Source organism: Dermacentor silvarum, chromosome 11 (genome assembly GCF_013339745.2).
Source record: "Dermacentor silvarum isolate Dsil-2018 chromosome 11, BIME_Dsil_1.4, whole genome shotgun sequence".
In the NCBI taxonomy this organism is placed as follows: domain Eukaryota; kingdom Metazoa; phylum Arthropoda; class Arachnida; order Ixodida; family Ixodidae; genus Dermacentor; species Dermacentor silvarum.
In genome coordinates this window covers 36,147,846-36,166,290 of record NC_051164.1, presented here as the reverse complement: position 1 = coordinate 36,166,290, position 18,445 = coordinate 36,147,846, and the positions used below count along the sequence as shown (strand labels likewise).

The window sequence follows — 18,445 nt, the reverse complement described above, 5'->3', positions numbered from 1 at the left end:
ACGCCATCGTTGAACTACTGTGTATGTAAGACGCACAGTATGAGCGCGCTGCGAGGCGCCAGGTTTGTTCCTGCGGCACAGCATCATTTGCCTCGTCCGTTACGTTGCGCCTACACTGATGTCACCCTCTTCGTGTTTTTGGACACCGTATGAAGAGCTTCCAGCGCAACGTCAAACGTTTCGATTACATTGAATGATCGGTTCTGCGGATATCGTGTCTGCGCTCGGAGTATAATGGAGCTGCTTGACACGAAACACTTCGCTTTGCAGTATCAGCGCACTGGCCAACAGGTCCAAAGCATAGCCAAGAACCTAGAGCCAACGGGCACAATGATGAAAGAAGATGGAAAGAAAGGTTCACTTTAAAAAGTGATACTTTCTTGAACCTAGTCAGACAACTGCCAGTTAACGTCAACAACGTGGATGGTTCAATTTTGTAGTCTTCGTTATCGATCGTGCGAGGTAGCTGCCAGCCGTAGCGATCATCCGAAAAGCGAGGAGAGATAAATGTTGCTTCGTTTTAAGGTGCTTCAATACCTCAATATAGACATGAAAACAACAAGCATCAACTGCAGAGATTTCTAATGGCATTTATTTTCTGCCGACAATACACATACAAAAGCACTACGTAGTATCCTAAATCAGCTGCCATTTCTTCCGGTCCATCCTATTATACTTGGCTGCAAGACTCCTTATCGTAGGCCATAACTTCTACATCGCAGTTCTTTCGGAATTGCTCGGTGCATTTACTTGGAACATTGTCTTTGACTTCATCCGTAGTCCATAGAATGCACTCTGCAAAAACAAAAACAAACAAGAGCTAGTCACCATTGCCGGCGGTGAAAAAAAATGAAAGCTACTGTACTGTCGTAGAGGATCCGCACAGCTTAAATTTGGCATCTTTCGTTATACACCTTTATCGTGCAGATTGTCTGATAAGAACTCTAAAATAGCGCCTAAAGAATTTTTGCCGTGCTTAGTAGCTTTACATAGTTTCAGTGAAAGAATTGATCTTCACGGGAACACAAAAAGGACTTATTGTTCTCACGCTGTATAGCGGTATATCAGTAACCTTCAACGACAAATGTTTCTTTAGAATGCGTTCGAATATGTCGTCATTTACCGAGAATACATGAAAAGAAATGTATAACCCGATGCACGCCGCGAATATTTAACATAAGCTGCATCTTACCTTCCTATAACAGTAGGATAGTAATAAATCGTTAGGCTGCATCGGTACTATAGTTTATATCGGCTTTTTATATGGGGTGTATTTTTCTTTTTTTGCTGCACGAAGTTTTTATAAAATGCACGTGGCAGATAGCGCGATTCTGTCCATTCATTCTAAATTACTCGATCAGGTGGCGTTCCTTCTACAAGAAATCAAACTTCTTAATTAAAACATAACATAATTACGATAATTAACCTTTTAATATTGTGAACTTTTAAAGAAGTTACAATGAGCAACGGTACACGTTGCCTTTATTTGAGAAATGCACAAGAAAATTAAAAATGTGCACCTTTAATAAAGGCTGTGACATTAAAAGCGTACGGCTGTAATGGGCGGACTATCGAGTGGCCTCGTTTTGGCGAATGGCATCCTACACTGGTGAACCATTTAGATAAAAGGCTGCCACACATGTTTGTCAGCTCAGGTTGGAATACGCTTAGTCTCACTGGGTAGTGCACGCATTTTTTTGGTGTGCAAATATACAAAGCACGAACCACGAAGCTAAAAATGAAACCCACACGGGTTTCTCAGATAGAACGCATTGCAGTTGAAGATTCATCCCTGACCAGGACAAATTTTTACTCAAGTGTCATGCATTCTTACTGAGAAACCCGTAGGGGTTTCCTTCGTAGGTTCATGCTACATTCGGGTGGATGACAATTTTTTCCTTGGTTTAATGATTTTAGATATGTGATATATTACTTGGAATACCAAAACTTATGCAAAAGATTGCTAGGAAACATGCCGCAGTTTTGCCATGTAGGTTTAATTTTCTTTAAGCCTGACTGATTCTTAGCTGGTACGTAGAGTAGACAGTAAGCTTTATTTTTTTTATTATGGTGATATTCCCATGAGAAATCTACACAGAAACTTTTAGGTGCCCCAACTCAAGCAAACAAACACGGAAATTCCTCTAGCTTGGTTCACATGTACAACTATTGCCTTGGTCCATTTTTTGCAGAACCTTGCAGGCCTAACTACACGGCTCACATAATGTTGCAAAAGTGTTATTCATTAGGCCAAACATTGTTGTTCAACTAGCAGATAATACATGAATCATATATAATGTGGATAGTAACAGTAATTAGAGGTCCGTACGGATTAAGCTATAGTCATCTTGCTGATTGCAAATATACGGTAAGAGCAGTATTCGTCCGTTCTGTGTACAACTTGGCAATCCGTCGCTAATACGGACGTAAAGAAGGCAGTACACAGCATACGAAGATAACTAACAGTGATAGCTTGTTAAGCTGATGATGTTCAGCACCCAGCAAGGGTCAGCGAACGTTCCTACGGTACAGTCTACGGTGCTAGGTAGGGGCAGTTTCTCAGCAAGTGTTATAGTCTAGGTTTCCTGCGTTTGTGGGAAAACAGCCGTCGTATTAAGCGATGCAGTCTAAGGCGCACAACAAGGCGGGATGTCGCTTTGCATCTTGGTGAGAACCAACGCTATAGGATGACGGCAGCGATATCGCTATTACGTGACAGCAGTGAAGGCGAGTTACATAGGGAGAGGCGGACATAGACAAAAACAGTATATGACGAAATGAATTCTCAAGCAAAGTTGGCTAAAACTAGGTGGCCCTATGATAGGCCCCGCGCAAATGCACTTCCAAGTGAACCGCTCCCGCGCTCAAGCGAAGTTTGCTTGGGCTGCACTTATGTTATTTAAATGTATTAGAATCGCTGCCTCAAACCTTCTCAATTTAAAAGAAACTGTCCCTATGTCAGGCGGTGCTTGTCGACTATGACACACAAATTGCTTACGTGGATTTCCGTTATATGGAATCTCCAACACGGCGCAGGTCTCGTAGTCTGCGTAGATGGCTCTTGCTTCCTGCTTTTGACCGTCAGCTGTAAAATTGTGGCAGAAATTTAGGCTCATTGTACATCCTCCCTTACTCGACACAAGTGATATCATCACGGCAAACGTATTTTTCGAAAAAGAAATGCAATGCCAAAATTTGTAGCCCATAAATTTTCAAACGAAAACAAGAAAGACAGAACTCTGAATGATATAGTGAAATTTCTGGCCTGATGCTTGTCATTATAATTCTCACTCAGTCCAGTTACTTTCTTTTTTCAGTTAGAATGAATGCCGATCGTTTCACAATTTACTAATTAGAGAAGTCGAATCAAATATGAAATGCGTAATATGAAATATGAAATGTGCAGTTTTGCTCTGAACACAATGTGCTTGCATATAACGCTAGCACATAACATACTTCCAGAGTTCCTCGACGTCAAATGTGAGCGCGTTGTTGCGTTTTTGTGTACATTATTATGCGCATTTTATTTTTTTGACAGGAGTAGTATTACTATTGCAAAAGGATTTGTGATTTTTTAACAGCAGAGCTGCTTAAGCCAGCCGTAATTTGTGCCGCGAGCCGCAAGACCTCGCCGAGCTATGACGTCACTGCGTTGCCCAGCAACCCCATACCAGCTGTGCGATAGCTTCGCAAGACTTCGCGCCTGGACAGTGGGTGCAGTGCGTCTGCTGCGCTTGCCATAAACGTTCCGTGTAACAGGTGTGAATCTGGGGTTGCTAATGGGGGGCGGTAGTAGTAACCATGGGGAGACCGAGGAAGAACCACACTCCCAAGGAAGAGGCCGCTTTCCGGGAATCACGCTGCTTGGTCACCAAGAATACAATCACCGGCATCGACCTGATCCTGCACAGAGAGCCGAGGAAGCCTTAGCCAAGCGACGGCGCAGAGTCGAAGCTCCGCCTCGCTTCTCCTAGCTCCGGCAACGTTCGTCCGCCGCCGCACCAGCGATGGCGTCACTGCGCGTTGCATAGCGCAGCTTGCAACGCCGACACCGTGTTCCAATGCCGACACCGCGGTATAATGGCGACACCGCGTTCCAGCCGACCCACTCCGTCAATGCGGTCGCCTAGCAATCCCTTACCCAGCTTCGCGCAGCCATTTCATTGCTACGCGCCACAATTCTTGCTTTGCTTAGTCATGGAAACACTTTGTAAAGCTTGGCCATGACGTCACACTGATTATAAAGATCATGTCGCCGCGACGGCGACGCATACAACTCTCGTAGACTTCGCACTGGGTAAATGTAACATGGAACTGCCGAAGAAGTACAAGACTCCCGAAGAAGAAGCCGCTCAACTGGAAGCTCGTCGTGCCACCAGCCGAGAACGAATGCGGCGATTGCGTGCTAATCCGGAGTATCACGCCGAAGCAGCTGCTACTAAACATGCCAAGGCTAGTAAAACCTGGAAGAAACTAGGTCGATCACCAGCTCCGCTCTTTACTCCAGCCTTGCACCACTAGTGCAAGCTGCCCACTTTTTTTTCGAACTAAAACGCAATAGGCCATTGCTTTTACCTTTTAAGCGCCTGCTATACACTGTGTTTCCCTGTCTCATTTACCATAATCTTTATGGTTACCAGTTCAATTTCCGTGGTTATTGTAGGACTTGTAATCAGTTGAAATATTGCGCATAGATAAAAATCGGCAAAAAAAAACGAAACAGCATTCTTCGAAGTCTTAAGTGTCACAAATCTAACAACATAATTTGTCGACGTGGTCACGCTAATAAATATAGGTTCGCCATGGTATAGTTCGCCAATGTGCAAACGCCATGTTACTAGTTTCATTTACGTTATTATTGTAGGACTCATAATCACTAAAAATATTTAGCATAGATAAAAATCTACAAAAAAAAAAGAAACAGCATTCTTCGAAGTCTGAGTGTCACAAATCTAACAACATAATTTGTCTGACGTGGTCACGCCAATAAATACAGTTCATCATGGCATAGTTCGCCAATGTGGAAAAGCCATGTCAAACTGCATGTAACGAATACTTGCCTTGCATTTAGATACATGTATGCATGCCCCGCCATTCAGAACACCGACCTAAAAAATTATGGTGTTTTACATGCAAAACCATGATGTGAATATGAGGCACGCCGTAGTGGGGGACTCCGGAAATTTGGACCACCTGGGGTTCTTTAACGTGCACCTAAATTTAAGTACACTAGTGTTTTCGCATTTCGCCCCCATCGAAATGCGGCCGCCGTGGCCGGGATTTGATCCCGCGACCTCGTGCTCAGCAGCCCAAAGAACGCCGACCTAATGTTCTGCGAAGTAATATTAGGGGAGCTTATGTGGTTTACTAGCCCAAAAGTTTCCAACACGTTCTGTACTTAGGCTAGGTGCCAACGTGCGCGATGGACTTTGCATTTTGTTCTAGTGCCACAGGTAGAGTTCTGCACCTGTTCTGCACCGTGTCACTAAGTTTTATAAGGAATGTCGCACAGCAATGGTACGCTTGCATCAGTGTTTCATTCCGCTCGTATACTGATAATTTAGCATTAATACAAGGCATGGCGTTTGAGATGGGCCACAATGTAGCCGCAAGTGACGATGTTGGAACACTTGCTTGTCTGTTCTCAAGCAATCTGTTGCAATGTGCTTGAGATCGGGGCTACACTCGCAACTCAAAAATTATTTCAACGAATAAAGCCACTTAAAGCGAAAAATATTTCTAAGTAGATTATGTCGTCTGCCCTTTAGCGTTTGTTTGCAACGAGTGTAAGACTCATTTCATTTTGCTGTAATAGCAAGCTGGAGATATCCAATGAGCTCAACAAATGCCGTTTTCTACTTCAAGAAGATATAACTTCTTGTTAACCACTACATAGGCTACCTCTTACTCGCGGTAGGTGTTTGCTCAATGTTTCTGTACATTAGCCGTATTGTTTTTTTAAGTTAATATAAAAGCAAGCCGTTGTGTAACTTCCGCAATATATTAGGATACTTTCAAACCCGAGTTTCTTCTAAGTTAGCTCTCGACATATTTTCCAGAAGAACATTTTTTTTCTTTGATGTAGATGACGTTTATTCGTGCTTATTTTTGTTCGGCTTTGACTCACTTGTCTAAGCAATAGTTGAACTTCCATACATTCATGACCTAAATATCACTTTCTTTCTACAAGCTCCACTAATTTTATTCGCTTACTGAGAGGTTCTGTGCCCCTGCTAAGGCGGCAGCCTGTCGTTGTCTGCACCCTCATTAACTATTGTTAACCGCAGGTACAAAATGACAGAATATTCCACAAAACACAGCTGTTCCACTACGCAATATGCTTCGTGTACAGTGCTATTACTTCCACGCACATTCAAGTGACGTATTTAATTTTATAGTTACCGTCATCGACAGTGACGAAGGCCTTGTCGGGTGCGTCTCCTTTTTTGAAGTGAAAGGTGATGTTCTTTCTGAAATGATAATTATAAAAGTGCTCACTTCAGAAATAGATTCGAAAGAAATGTAGAACGATTAGCTGTAGTGGCTTTCATCATTTAAAGCCGGTGGATGATGTCTGTCCTTTATACAACATTTCATCATTTCAACCAATTCATCATTGGCTTTCACCAGCAATTTCTCGTTGGAAAAATATGGTTAGGTCTGCCAAGCTTCTAATTCTACCCTTAATTTATTGCTGATTTAGAATTGCTGCCACCTTCAATTGATATGCTCGCATTGTCACAATTTATACCAAAGAGTCCTCCGGTTGTAAGAAATAGTTAATTGGCACTTTTGGTTATTTTGTGCTTTCTACAGTAAAACTTTCTACCAATAACAAAGAAAAGAAACATATTACATAACACTGATAAAAGGAGAAATTGTCATACACTCAGACTGTAGCAAAAACCTACAAAGGAAATTCATACGGGTTTCGTGAAGAAATCCTCGCATTCGAAGACAATTTTGTCCGGGTACGGGATTAGAACGCGGGACGAACGCCTTTCCGGTGCGGTCGCTGTGGCGTCTCAGCTAACCAGGAGGGTAGTAGATAGCAGCGCAAGGGTGAATCTATTAACAAATGAAAGCCCAGGGACACTTAATGTGGAAAATCAGTTCTGGGGAAGCCTCAAGTTGCAGGAAGGATCATCTAACATTATGAGTAAAAAGGCTGGACATAAAGGCTACTGCTAGCGATGCTCATTAATCCTATAAATAAAATATTCAACGTCTCGACAAGGTTTGTCACTGTCTAATAAAAATAGTCAATTCGACTAATAACGCTCAGCACAAAATGAATATACGAATAATCACTCACAGTAGTGGCGTACATTATAACTGCTGTTTAAATGCCAATATGATAATAAAATAACTAACTTACTCTAAATATTATTTACCAAATAATTTGATTGCGTATAATGCTAGTGAACGCCATATAATCTCTAAATTGAAGCTATCCATTACATTGGGCCCAATCATTGAGTGGAAACTTTGCCGATCAATCTTAAAAAAAGACGCAGACCCAAAATAACGAGGCGAAAGCATAATCTTTGTAAAAGTAGAATAAATATGTATTTTTTCGAATTTTGATAGCTAATGAAACTGATGTAACTCAGTTTTGAAAATGCCCTGAAGCTTTGTGTGTCGGAGCAATCGGTGATGTATTTGTGAAATACCCCGATTTTTTATTTCATGATTTTTATTGAGAAGAGAAAGGAAGCGCAATCGAGGATGGCAGAAAACTAGGTGTGGTGATGAAGTTAGGAAATTTGCAGGCGCAAGTTAGAATCAGCTAGCGCAAGTCAGGGGTAATTGCCGATCACAGGGAGAAGCCTGCGTCCTGCAGTGGACCTAAATATAGGCTGATGATAATGATGGTTGAGAACAAGGCCGTCAACCAGGGAATTGCTGAAGGTAGCCACAACTTGGATACACGAGATTACATGAACTAGTATGTATTACTTATATTTAAAGGCTCATCTATAGTCCGAGTTCACGTCTGCGCCGGCAAGTGCGTGCGTGGGCGTTAGGATACGCTGGAAGGACGGGGACCACTTTAAAATTCGGTGCGGTGTAATGACCGTTGTAATCGGTGCCCATAGGCGCTTGCCGTTGACATAAACGCGGATATAACATGATCTATATCGCAGTGGGCTCGAGCATTTGCGCTAACCAGAGTGCTTTCTCTGCCAGCATTTCCGACAAATTCTGTGCTCAGCAGAACGTGAATCATCATCATCATCATCAGCAGCAGCAGCAGCCTATATTTTACATGCACTGCAGGACGAAGGCCTCTCCCTGCGATCCCCAATTACCCCTGCCTTGCGCTAGCGTATTCCAACTTGCGCCTGCAAATTTCCAAACTTCATCATCCCATCTGGTTTTCTGCCGACCTCGACTGCGCTTCCCTTCTCTTGGTATCCATTCTGTAACCCTAATGGTCCACCGGTTATCCATACTACGCGTTACATGGCCTGCCCAGCTCCATTTCTTCCGCTTAATGTCAACTAGAATATCGGCTATCCCCGTTCTCTGATCCACACCGCTCTCTTCCTGTTTCTTTACGCTACTCCTAAGATTTTTCGTTCCATCGCTCTTTGTGCGGTCCTTAACTTGTTCTCGAGCTTCTTTGTTAACCTCGAAGTTTCTGCCCCATATGTTAGCACCGGTAGAATGCAATGATTGTACACTTTCTTTTCAATGACAGTGGTAAGCTCCCAGTAGGGATTTGGCAATGCCTGCCGTATGCACTCCAACCCAATTTTATTCTTCTGTAAATTTCTTTCTCGTGATCAGGGTCCCCTGTGAGTAATTGACCTAGATAAACGTACCCCTTTACATACTCTAGAGGCTGACTGGCGATCCTGAATTCTTGTTCCCTTGCCAGGCTGTTGAACATTATCTTTGTCTTCTGCATATTCATCTTCAACCCAATTCTTACACTTTCTCGATTAAGGTCCTCAATCATTTGCTGTAATTCATCGCCATTGTTGCTGAATAGGACAACGTCATCTGCAAACCGAAGGTTGCTGAGATATTCGCCATTGATCCTCACTCCTAAGCCTTCCCAGTCTAAGAGCTTGAATGCTTCTAGGCATGCAGTGAATAGCATTGGAGAGATTGTGTCTCCTTGCCTGACCCCTTTCTTGATATGTAACTTTCTACTTTTCTTGTGGAGAACCAAGGTAGCTGTGGAATCCTTGTAGATGTTTGATAAGATATTCACGTATGCCCCCTGTACTCCTTGATTACGTAATGTCTCTATGACTGCTGGTATCTCTACTGAATCAAATGCCTTTTCATAATCTATGAAAGCCATGTAGAGAGGTTGATTGTACTCCGCAGATTTCTCGATTACCTGATTTATGACATGGATATGATCCACCGTAGAATATCCCTTCCTGAAGCTAGCCGGTTCTTTTGGTTGGCTGAAGTCAAGTGTTGCCCTGATTCTACTGGAAATAACCTTGGTGAATATTTTATACAATACTGAAAGCAAACTAATGGGTCTATAATTCTTCAATTCTTTAACGTCTTCCTTCTTATGGATTAGTATAACGTTGGTGTTCTTCCAGCTCTCTGGTACACTTGAAGTTGTGAGGCGTTGCGTATAAAGGGCCGAAAGCTTTTCAAGCATGATATCTCCTCCATCTTTGATTAAATCTACTGTTATTCCCTCTTCTCCAGCAGCTGTTCCCTTGGCCATGTCTTTCAAGGCCCTTCTAACTTCATCGCTAGTTATAGGAGCCTCTGTATCCGGTTCATCACTATTTCGAATGAAAGTAGCTTGGCTATTTTGAACGTGAATAGCGCAGCATAAATGCGCAGGTGGAAGCAGCAAACATCTGGGCTTGCGCACAGCATGATGGTAGGTAAAACACATTATATTCTTGTGAGACTCGAACACAACTATGGGATATAATCGCTCATCAAGGTGCTTTTTATTATCTACTGTTATGTTATGAACTTGAAAAAAGCATTTCTAAAGCTTCAATACCACGTTTAGATGCCAAAAGCTGCATCTCCATGTCTCCACTATCTCGATCACCTGCCTTCTCTTTGCTTTGGTAAAAACTGCATTTCATTGCCTCAACGTAGAAATGAAGATGGAACTACGTGCAGTACATTGCCATTTTGCTGCCACGTCCGCTATTTTCACGCAATCTCAGGGACTTTGAAACACACCTCAAGGTAGCTTTCGCCCATGCGGGACGACACACAGGTACAGATCAATTTAGTGCCAATTTCTCGAAAGCGGATGACAATGTCAATCTCTTATTATAAAGTATCTTTTCATTTGTTAGCTTATTCCTAATTACTTGCTCTATCTCATCCTTGTCTTCGATCTTTTTTAGCCTTGTGTTTTCCATTGCTCATTACCGTACTTCAGTATAAGCGAAGAAAACGACAAAAGAATTTTTTGGGCGCTCTGCGCTTGCAACGTGGTAGGTTCTTTGTTGAACAGCATTCCCTCCATTATATGTCATTTCAATACTGTTTCCCCCTTATATAATGCCCTGTTAAGGGTCTTTGGGTTAATAAATATTGATGATGATGAAGAAGAACATGATTAAACCACTTATTTACCGTTACACGTGCACCGTACTTCATGCTCAGAATGAATATTTTGCGTAATCACTTCCAGGTGAATTTGGAAAAAAAAGTTGAAGGCAATGTGCAATGTATTGTGCAAGGGGTCTAATGAGGATATAGCTCAGCGTGCGCCTGCACCAAATTCCAAGGAGTGAGCATGCCATCCGTCCATCCACCACAGCGTGCTCGACGTTGGTCGAGTTAGGAGGAAGTTTGGGTTTAAAAACGGCGCACTTCAGCCGCGCGAAGCGAAGCGCGTTTGACATGGTGGGCTAATTAGCCGGTCCTCGCTGACGTTGCGGACTACGTTGGACTGTCAACGAGCCTTGTTCATCTGAGACAGTGGCCACTGAAAAGTCCGACACTAATGTCCTAAACAAGATCATGCCAGTGTTTCCCTCTTTCTTTTGCTTCTCAGCAAGAAAGCTTCACTGTTGAAGAATTGCTTCTTTCCCGGTATTGTACTAGGTATCGCAGCCACTGTGGGTCAGTTGATCTGCGAGTGTGGTAACTAGGACCGGTGACCACAAATAGCTGTTACGCTAGAATTGTTCATAAAAGAAAAAAATCTGCCAATCCTGGTGCTCGAAGTATCAAAACTAAAGAACAAATAGCTTTGTGAATGGACCCCAGAAGTTTAGCACAAGTCAACGTAGGGCAGCTTTGAAAACAGCTTGATCTGTAATTTAAATATTCCTGCGGAAATCGGCAATGTTGAAAAGTGCTCAGTATTAGTCCACGCTATTCAGCTTAACGCCAGCTTTCCATTATTATTTTCTTGACTTTCCAACTATCGCGTTAAAAACCGCAACAAACATATACAGTGCTTCCGCTTGGTTCTCTTTGCGTACATGATAGACATCCCTACAATAAAGCAGGCACAAGTTCATAGGACTCCACGATCTTGAAAATCTGTAATCTTTTGAAATCATTCGCTCATTGATTCGAGTTCGTGTAACTTAAGCCAATCTACCATGGTAATTGGCATATTTCTTTCCTGGAAATTCTACATGTCGAGAGGCAACAGTATTGGGGTCAGAAAACCGCCTAAAACGTATTGCAGAGCACTCATGGTAAAGAATTGGCAATGTTAAGACTGGCCCTTCTGTCAATTCTCTGCTCGAGCGATCACTTAGTTATTTTAGGTCTACCGTTCATAACTCACTTCACGTGGCCTTTCAGACCCTTTAGAAGCCAGACGTAATCAGCAGTCGATTCATCCTTATCAAATTTTGTTCGGACGGCGGTCAGGCACTCGAGATCTCCATCGTTGTCAGTGTCGAGTATGGCGACGCCATAGGGGTGTTTCTCAAAAACCTGTAAAATGGTACAATGGCATTGAAATGATGGTAAATAAATATATAAGGGACGAAATGAAAAAAAAAACATCAGACGATCGTACCTTGGAAATAGGGTGCCGAATATTTAGAGGTAACATGTATCGCATAAGCTAGGAATAGTAAAAATGAGACTAAAGCTAGGAACCCCAGACCAGTTCTGCGTAATAAACACTAAATCATAACCCAAAACACACACCTTTCATGTCGGCTAATAGGCATGTCTTAATCATACATAACGTCTAATGGAATAGCGTATGATGTGCAATGGCTTCTTTGGTAATAATAAATTCCTTATATGCGTGTTACACTTCTCTTGCACCACTGTGTGCGTGAGAGCGTTTATGCGCACGTATCTATCACCTTTCTCTCGCGTCATTCCCAATCTGTGTTCATGTTATCAAATCACGAAACGGGGTACCGGTGTTTCGCAATTCTACAGGCCCCAATAGCGCCCTCGTTCGATGGTTCTGATGCAGCACTTAATCAAACGCAATATTACTATTATGGCGTCTAGTATAATTGTTATTTACGTGGCATTACTAAGCTCAAATCAATAAACAAAATAATGGCAGAGGAAATTCCTCAATCTACCCGGCTCTGCGCATTTGTCGGCCACTCCTTATTTATTTTTTGTGCCTCTGGACATTCCTCGCTTCCTCTACTCTACCCATTATTCCTCTGTACCACGCCGGTTGCTCAACCGAAGATATACCGTCCTACATAGACGAATGTCGTTTTTATTTTGATTGTTCTGAACACTCCTCCCCCCTCCCCTTCCTATTCCACATAATAGGCCTTCGAGCCACCCTTCAAATAATACATTTTATCATCATCAACATTTGTGTGGTATTATGGTAGCAGAGTGCTTGCCAGGACATTTGTCATGCAATGATACTATAGGATCGGCACACTTGGGTCTTCGATTACACGGTCTCCGGGAATCAGCCCCCTACAAGAACCACACTTAAACTTTTGTTGGCACATATCGAGGAAAGTGTCGGGAAATATTGAGAAAATCTCGAGGTGTTACTTCCCGAAGTTTGGGTGGAATACATGGGCGTTGTAGTTACTTTTTTTTTTGGCTCCAACGCATCAAACAGCGTTTTGTTTAAAAAGTAAGTGGAACAATGCGGCATTTTTACTGCGAATTTGATGGCGCCTATCGCAAAATTTATGTCATTCTGGAATTTTAGTCCAACTGGAAAAACCTTGCAAACTCACCGGCTACATTTAGTAAACTCCAATATTGGCAGTGAAGTAATTATTTAAGAAGTTTGTTCATTTTTTATTTGCATTAACAAGCGTTTCCATTCCTCATGAAAGTAATGGCCACCTCTCTGGAGAATACAGCTCAAGGCCTAGAATTATTTTATTTGCAACATGTGATTTTTAAGAACTATGCGGTTTTACGTGCCAAAACCACGATCTTATTCTGAGGCACGCCGAAGTGATGGACTCCGGAATAATTTGGACCACCTGGGGTTCTTTACCGTGCACCTAAATCTAAGTACACGAGTGTTTTCGCATTGCGCCCCCATCGAAATACGGCCGCCGTGGCAGGGATTCGATCCCATGACCTCATGCTCAGCAGCCCAACACCATAGCCACTGAGCAACCATCGATGGTACAGAGTCGTTTCCCCACCCCCGATTACTAAACCGCATGTACCCGAGCCAGTACGGGCAAGAATGCCCCGTGTGTCACGAGCCAGGTACACTGCAACACATGATTGCAGAATGTAAATTTAGCCAACAACACCCACCACTCCTCACCAATCCTAACCCCAACATGATCCCCCTACCCATCCAACCCCTTAGAGAGCGATGGAAGATCTTGCTGTCCAGCCCCGCCCTGGAAGACCAGCTTAGGCTCGTAACCAGGGGCCAGGCGGCGAGAGCAGCATATGGATTCCCGTGAAGTGGGAACCACTTCCATCCGGCGCATGCGCTGAAAAGCTCGTGAAATAAAGTTTTTCATCATCATCATCATCGATGGTACAGGTGATTTTTCAAAGTTCTGAAAAACCCAGATATGATCACCTCGGCTTTAAATTTTGGCACTAGTTACATCGGGCACCATTTATATAAAAATACTATGTCGACAAGCCTGGCTACTTTACACACTTGTGCCTTAAAGGGGACGACCGCGAGAGAAGCGGAGCGTAGGCCAATCGGGAAAGAGGCTAGGAACATTGCCAGTTTTCGTGTTTAGCTGTTACGCGCTGTTGATATTAAGCGTGAAAAAAACGTGTTTTAATTACACCGATATGACCGCATGACAACACTATAATTTGAATTCTTGGGTTTTACGTGCGAAACCACGATATCATTCAGAGACCGGTCATAGGGAACTGCAATTGTTTTTGTTTTGCATACCTACAGTTCTTTACCGTACACCTCAATTTGGGAGCACGACCATTTTTTTTCATGTCTCCTCCATTTAACTACGGCAGCAGCGGTCTGGGTTTAAATCGCAACCTCAGGCGCAGCGGTGCAACGGCACAACCCCTAACCTGCCACGGCGGGGGATGTAACAACACATATAAAACAAGCGTGTTCATATAAGATTACTGCATATGTCATATGTGTACTGCTATATTTTTTATAGGGGATCAGTAGAGAATAACGCGCCTGGGGCGATAGCTTGGTTCGCTTATTGAAAGTCCCACAGTTCGTGAAATTATTCGAATCTCACGAACTGTGGGAACTGGTGTACTCAATGCTTTCGGAAGCTTGGAATGGCAATAATTACGACACGGGACGCGCTGTACTGTTGAACGACGAACGCACCCCCTCACCCACCATGTTGGTCTTTGAAGTGATAGAGGAACTTGTATTCGGCATTAAAACGTGTTGAAATAATTTGCTGTGCTGTTAGCGAATTGATGTTTCTTACTGTGAATAATGTGCGCTAGAGGGTCTATAAAAATGGTTTAGGCAAAACGTGCTTTACGCATGCCATCGCATTTATTGACAATTAGGAATAACTGGCTTAAGCCGGTCTAAAATCTTCGGATATCTTTACTGCAACTGATTTACGGCTACTTCACACAGGTGTTTACGTCTACTTCACACAGTACTGCTTTAGGAAGGATTCAGTCACTTTTTGGGTGGTGTTCCAATACTAACAATAGTAGTTCAAATACTGGATTTGGACTAGAGAGGTGTGAACGCCATTCTAAGTATGTGTGGCAAGGCAGTCAGTTGAAAATCTTCACTTTCGTTGTGGGTCATTTGAAGTAAAATTCTTGTGGAAGACTGCTACATGCTATCTCGTACCCATACACAATTCATAAGGTTATTTGAACTATTTTTGCATTTTTCCTCCCTTAGGCTTGCAGCAAGTGGGATATCAAGAGCACATTATGAAAGGCATGTATGAAAGGGTTGAAAAATAAATATCAGTATTTGAAAAGATTGGTGTGTTTTCCCTAACCGGTACATACATTTATATCCCACTCATGTTCAACGTTACATCAGAACACTGCCAGCAAATTTTAGAAATGCTGGAGATAGTGGGTAAATGTCACCAGGATGTTTCTAGGGCGAGCAAGAGAAAGTTGAAAAAAGTTACAAGGATGCTTCTAAGATGTATTAAGATGATTAATAAACGCTGCTTTTAATGTTCAAAGGATGTTCATTCATCGTTTAAAGAAAGTTTGTAAATAAAATTTTGATTGAGTATCGGTGACAAATAGTCGACAGCATGTTGGTATGAAGTATTTAGGAAGTTTAAAAACGGTTTGAAAACTTTCAATGTACCGTTGGTAGGTTCTAGTAACATTTGTCTAAAAAAATTAAATTCTAAGTTACTAGAAATTTTTGTAAGGGCGCGCAGCGCGATGAGACATGAGCAGCGAATTTCGGAAAAGGGGATTCGCCAAGAAACTGCGGGTAAACGAAAGAGGGAAGAGAAAACTTCAAACAAAAAATCTCCTTCTTTCTGGGATTTTACGTGCCAAAACCAGCTATAATTGTGAGGCACGCCGTAGTGGAGCGCTCCGGAGAAATTTTGGCCACCTGGGGTTCTTTAACGTGCACTACAACGCAAGCACACGGGCGTTTTTGCATTTCGCCACCATCGAAATGCGGCCGCCGCGGCCGGGATTCGAGCCCGTGGTATTGTGCTCAACAGGGCAACGCCTAAGCTGATTGAGCCACCACGGTGGGTCATAAAGTCGGGTAAAGTGCAAAATATATGTGCATATTTCTTTACAAAGACATTTTTTTTTTTCGTTTTTTGCTAGCGTCCCATAACTTCTATCAGGTTCCCAGGGGGCTGTGCCTTCACCCTCAGCTCGAAGATGCCCACGTTCGTGATTTTAAGTAATTTGTTTCTTTGTGATGCACCTGACGTGCCAATCGTCTGAAAGCGCTTGATTGCACAAAGTAATTTGTTAATATGCCTTTTATTGCGCCATTTCAAGCATAGTTACGTGACCTGATTGTTAGAGCACTGGGTTTCGGAGCTTTGGGAACTGCGTTTAATACCAACCGTTGGATTTGTAACTTGTCTATCCACATATAAGGTGTTTCAGCGAACACATTCAAGAATTTCTAATGGTTGCCTGTGGCAGATAGCACAATTCAGTTTATGAGCTGGTCTGCTCGAGGAGGCGGACATTACTTGTAGAAAAAAGTGAAATGCATAATAGACTAATTAAGAAAAATTTACCAATTATCTGTTCAACTAATTACCTTATATTGCAATTTACAAACTATAGCCATGGAGTTCGGAAGGCGGATCCACTTGGAACGGATTCTCAGATGACACCAGTTTCGCGACAATAATTCCTGAACTTTGCGAACAAATGCATTGGCGTTCCGGTTAATTTTGTGCTTTGTGCACAAGTTAATTTTGTGCATAAAACGGCGTTTTGTTAAGAAAGTAAATGGAAAGCCAATACTTTTCTCCGCAAAGTTCCGGAATTATTATCTCGAAGCTGGTGTCATCCTGAGAATTCGTTACAAGTGGATCCGCCTTGCGAACTCCGTGACTATAATTTGTAAATTGCAATTAAGGTAACTACTTGAACAGATAATTGGTAAATTTTTCTTAATTAGTCTATTATGCATTTCACTTTTTTGTGCAAGTAATGTCCGCCTCCTCGAGCAGACCAGCTCATCAACTAGAATGGTGCTATCTGCCACAGGCAACCATTACAAATTCTTGAATGTGTTCGCTGAAACGCCCTGTGTAACGGCAAGTGTCAAGGCCACCCTCAAGGGCACATAAAAAGGCAGACAGAATATATATACATACATACCGAAAAGAGAAGGGGAAGAGCCAAAGAAAGCTATCGCTTTAAGAACGCGAGTTTTGCAAAAGATTACAGAGAAAAAAAGAAAGACCGGCTTAATGCGTACCTTCATTATGTCTGCGCCATCCGCCTGTGCGTCCGCATTGGAATCACCGAAAACTGGCGGCGATGGGAACCAAAAGGCGCAGACACACGCTACGACAATGATATTTACTTGCCGCATTATGCTTCGACCTGGGACCGTGGGTTTGTGACCCGAACCATCGGCTATCATCTTTTATAGGAATGAGACGGGACCCCTATAATCGTGAGCGTAGACAGTGATTGAGTGCGGGTTGTGTTTACCAGCTTTTGAGCAATAGCGTCATGACACTAAATAAACGTTAAATCTTGTTCTTAACCCGTTTGTTTGTGATAATTTTTTTTCTAGCTGTCCAGCCAGAAACTGTATGTCGGTAATTTCAGGCTGGCCAGTTAATCGTGCTGTCTGCCGCCAGAAAACGAATTTCATAAACACAGTGCAGTAGACGCTCCAGCTTTTAAACCTGTCGCTTATCCTGTACGTGATCAAAGACTTTATTCGTTTTGCGTAGGGAACTATTTGCTCTTTTTCTTCTTCTTGTCAATTGCTTCCTATTTTACTATTTCTTACATATAGTTGTCACTGTCATGCAAAATCCAAGCTCATGCTTGATCTACCTTGTTCATTCAGAAAGGAAAACGACGTAGAAAAAAGAAGTGCCACGTAATTGGAAATATAGCGTAATGTCAAATTATTTTGCGTCCTAGAACAGTTGACATGTAATTATGAAACGGCACGTGAAAGGGCAATTGGTTTTCCTGTTGCTTTTTTGCGCTAAGTTTGTCTACGGTGAGTTGTGTGTGTAAGGCGATCGTACGTGTGACGTGTATATCCTACTCGCTATATTGCTCCGAGAATTGTTTGGTTTGTTATCAATGGCATAAACCCACTATGCGATGTTGGTCAAGAATCGAATGGGACTAGATATAATAGTATTTGCCGCAATCTTTTCAAACTTAACGGATTCTCAGCGAGGTGACGAATGGCGTTTTCTTTTGCTACAGTATATATAACTGCAGAAGACAAAGAATGCAGAAGACAAAGATAATGTTAAATAGCCTGGCAAGGGAACAAAAATCCAGGATCGCCATTCAGCCTCTGGTATCTGTAAAGTAGTACATTTATATAGGTCAATTACTCACAGGGGGCCTTGATCATGAAAAGGCAATTTAC

At 42.5% G+C, this 18,445-nt stretch overlaps 1 protein-coding gene across 1 annotated transcript; it reads right to left on the bottom strand.

The window, feature by feature from the left end:
- Nucleotides 1-596: 596 nt before the first annotated feature.
- Nucleotides 597-17,422, bottom strand: LOC119434069 (uncharacterized). Its single transcript, XM_037701390.2, has 5 exons — nucleotides 17,297-17,422; nucleotides 11,756-11,907; nucleotides 6,403-6,470; nucleotides 2,999-3,085; nucleotides 597-795 (listed from the first exon to the last, which is right to left on the bottom strand). The coding sequence occupies exons 1-5, from the start codon at nucleotides 17,411-17,413 to the stop codon at nucleotides 671-673; spliced, it is 549 nt and encodes a 182-aa protein (XP_037557318.1). The 5' UTR covers nucleotides 17,414-17,422; the 3' UTR covers nucleotides 597-670.
- Nucleotides 17,423-18,445: the final 1,023 nt, after the last annotated feature.

Coding starts and splice junctions, on each gene's coding strand:
- LOC119434069 (XM_037701390.2), bottom strand. CDS start 17,413: ATGCGGCAAGTAAATATCATTGTCGTAGCGTGTGTCTGCGCCTTTTGG. Junction 11,908..17,296: donor ATGGCGCAGACATAATGAAG/GTACGCATTAAG, acceptor ACCATTTTACAG/GTTTTTGAGAAACACCCCTA. Junction 796..2,998: donor TCCATATAACGGAAATCCAC/GTAAGCAATTTG, acceptor TTGTTTTTGCAG/AGTGCATTCTATGGACTACG.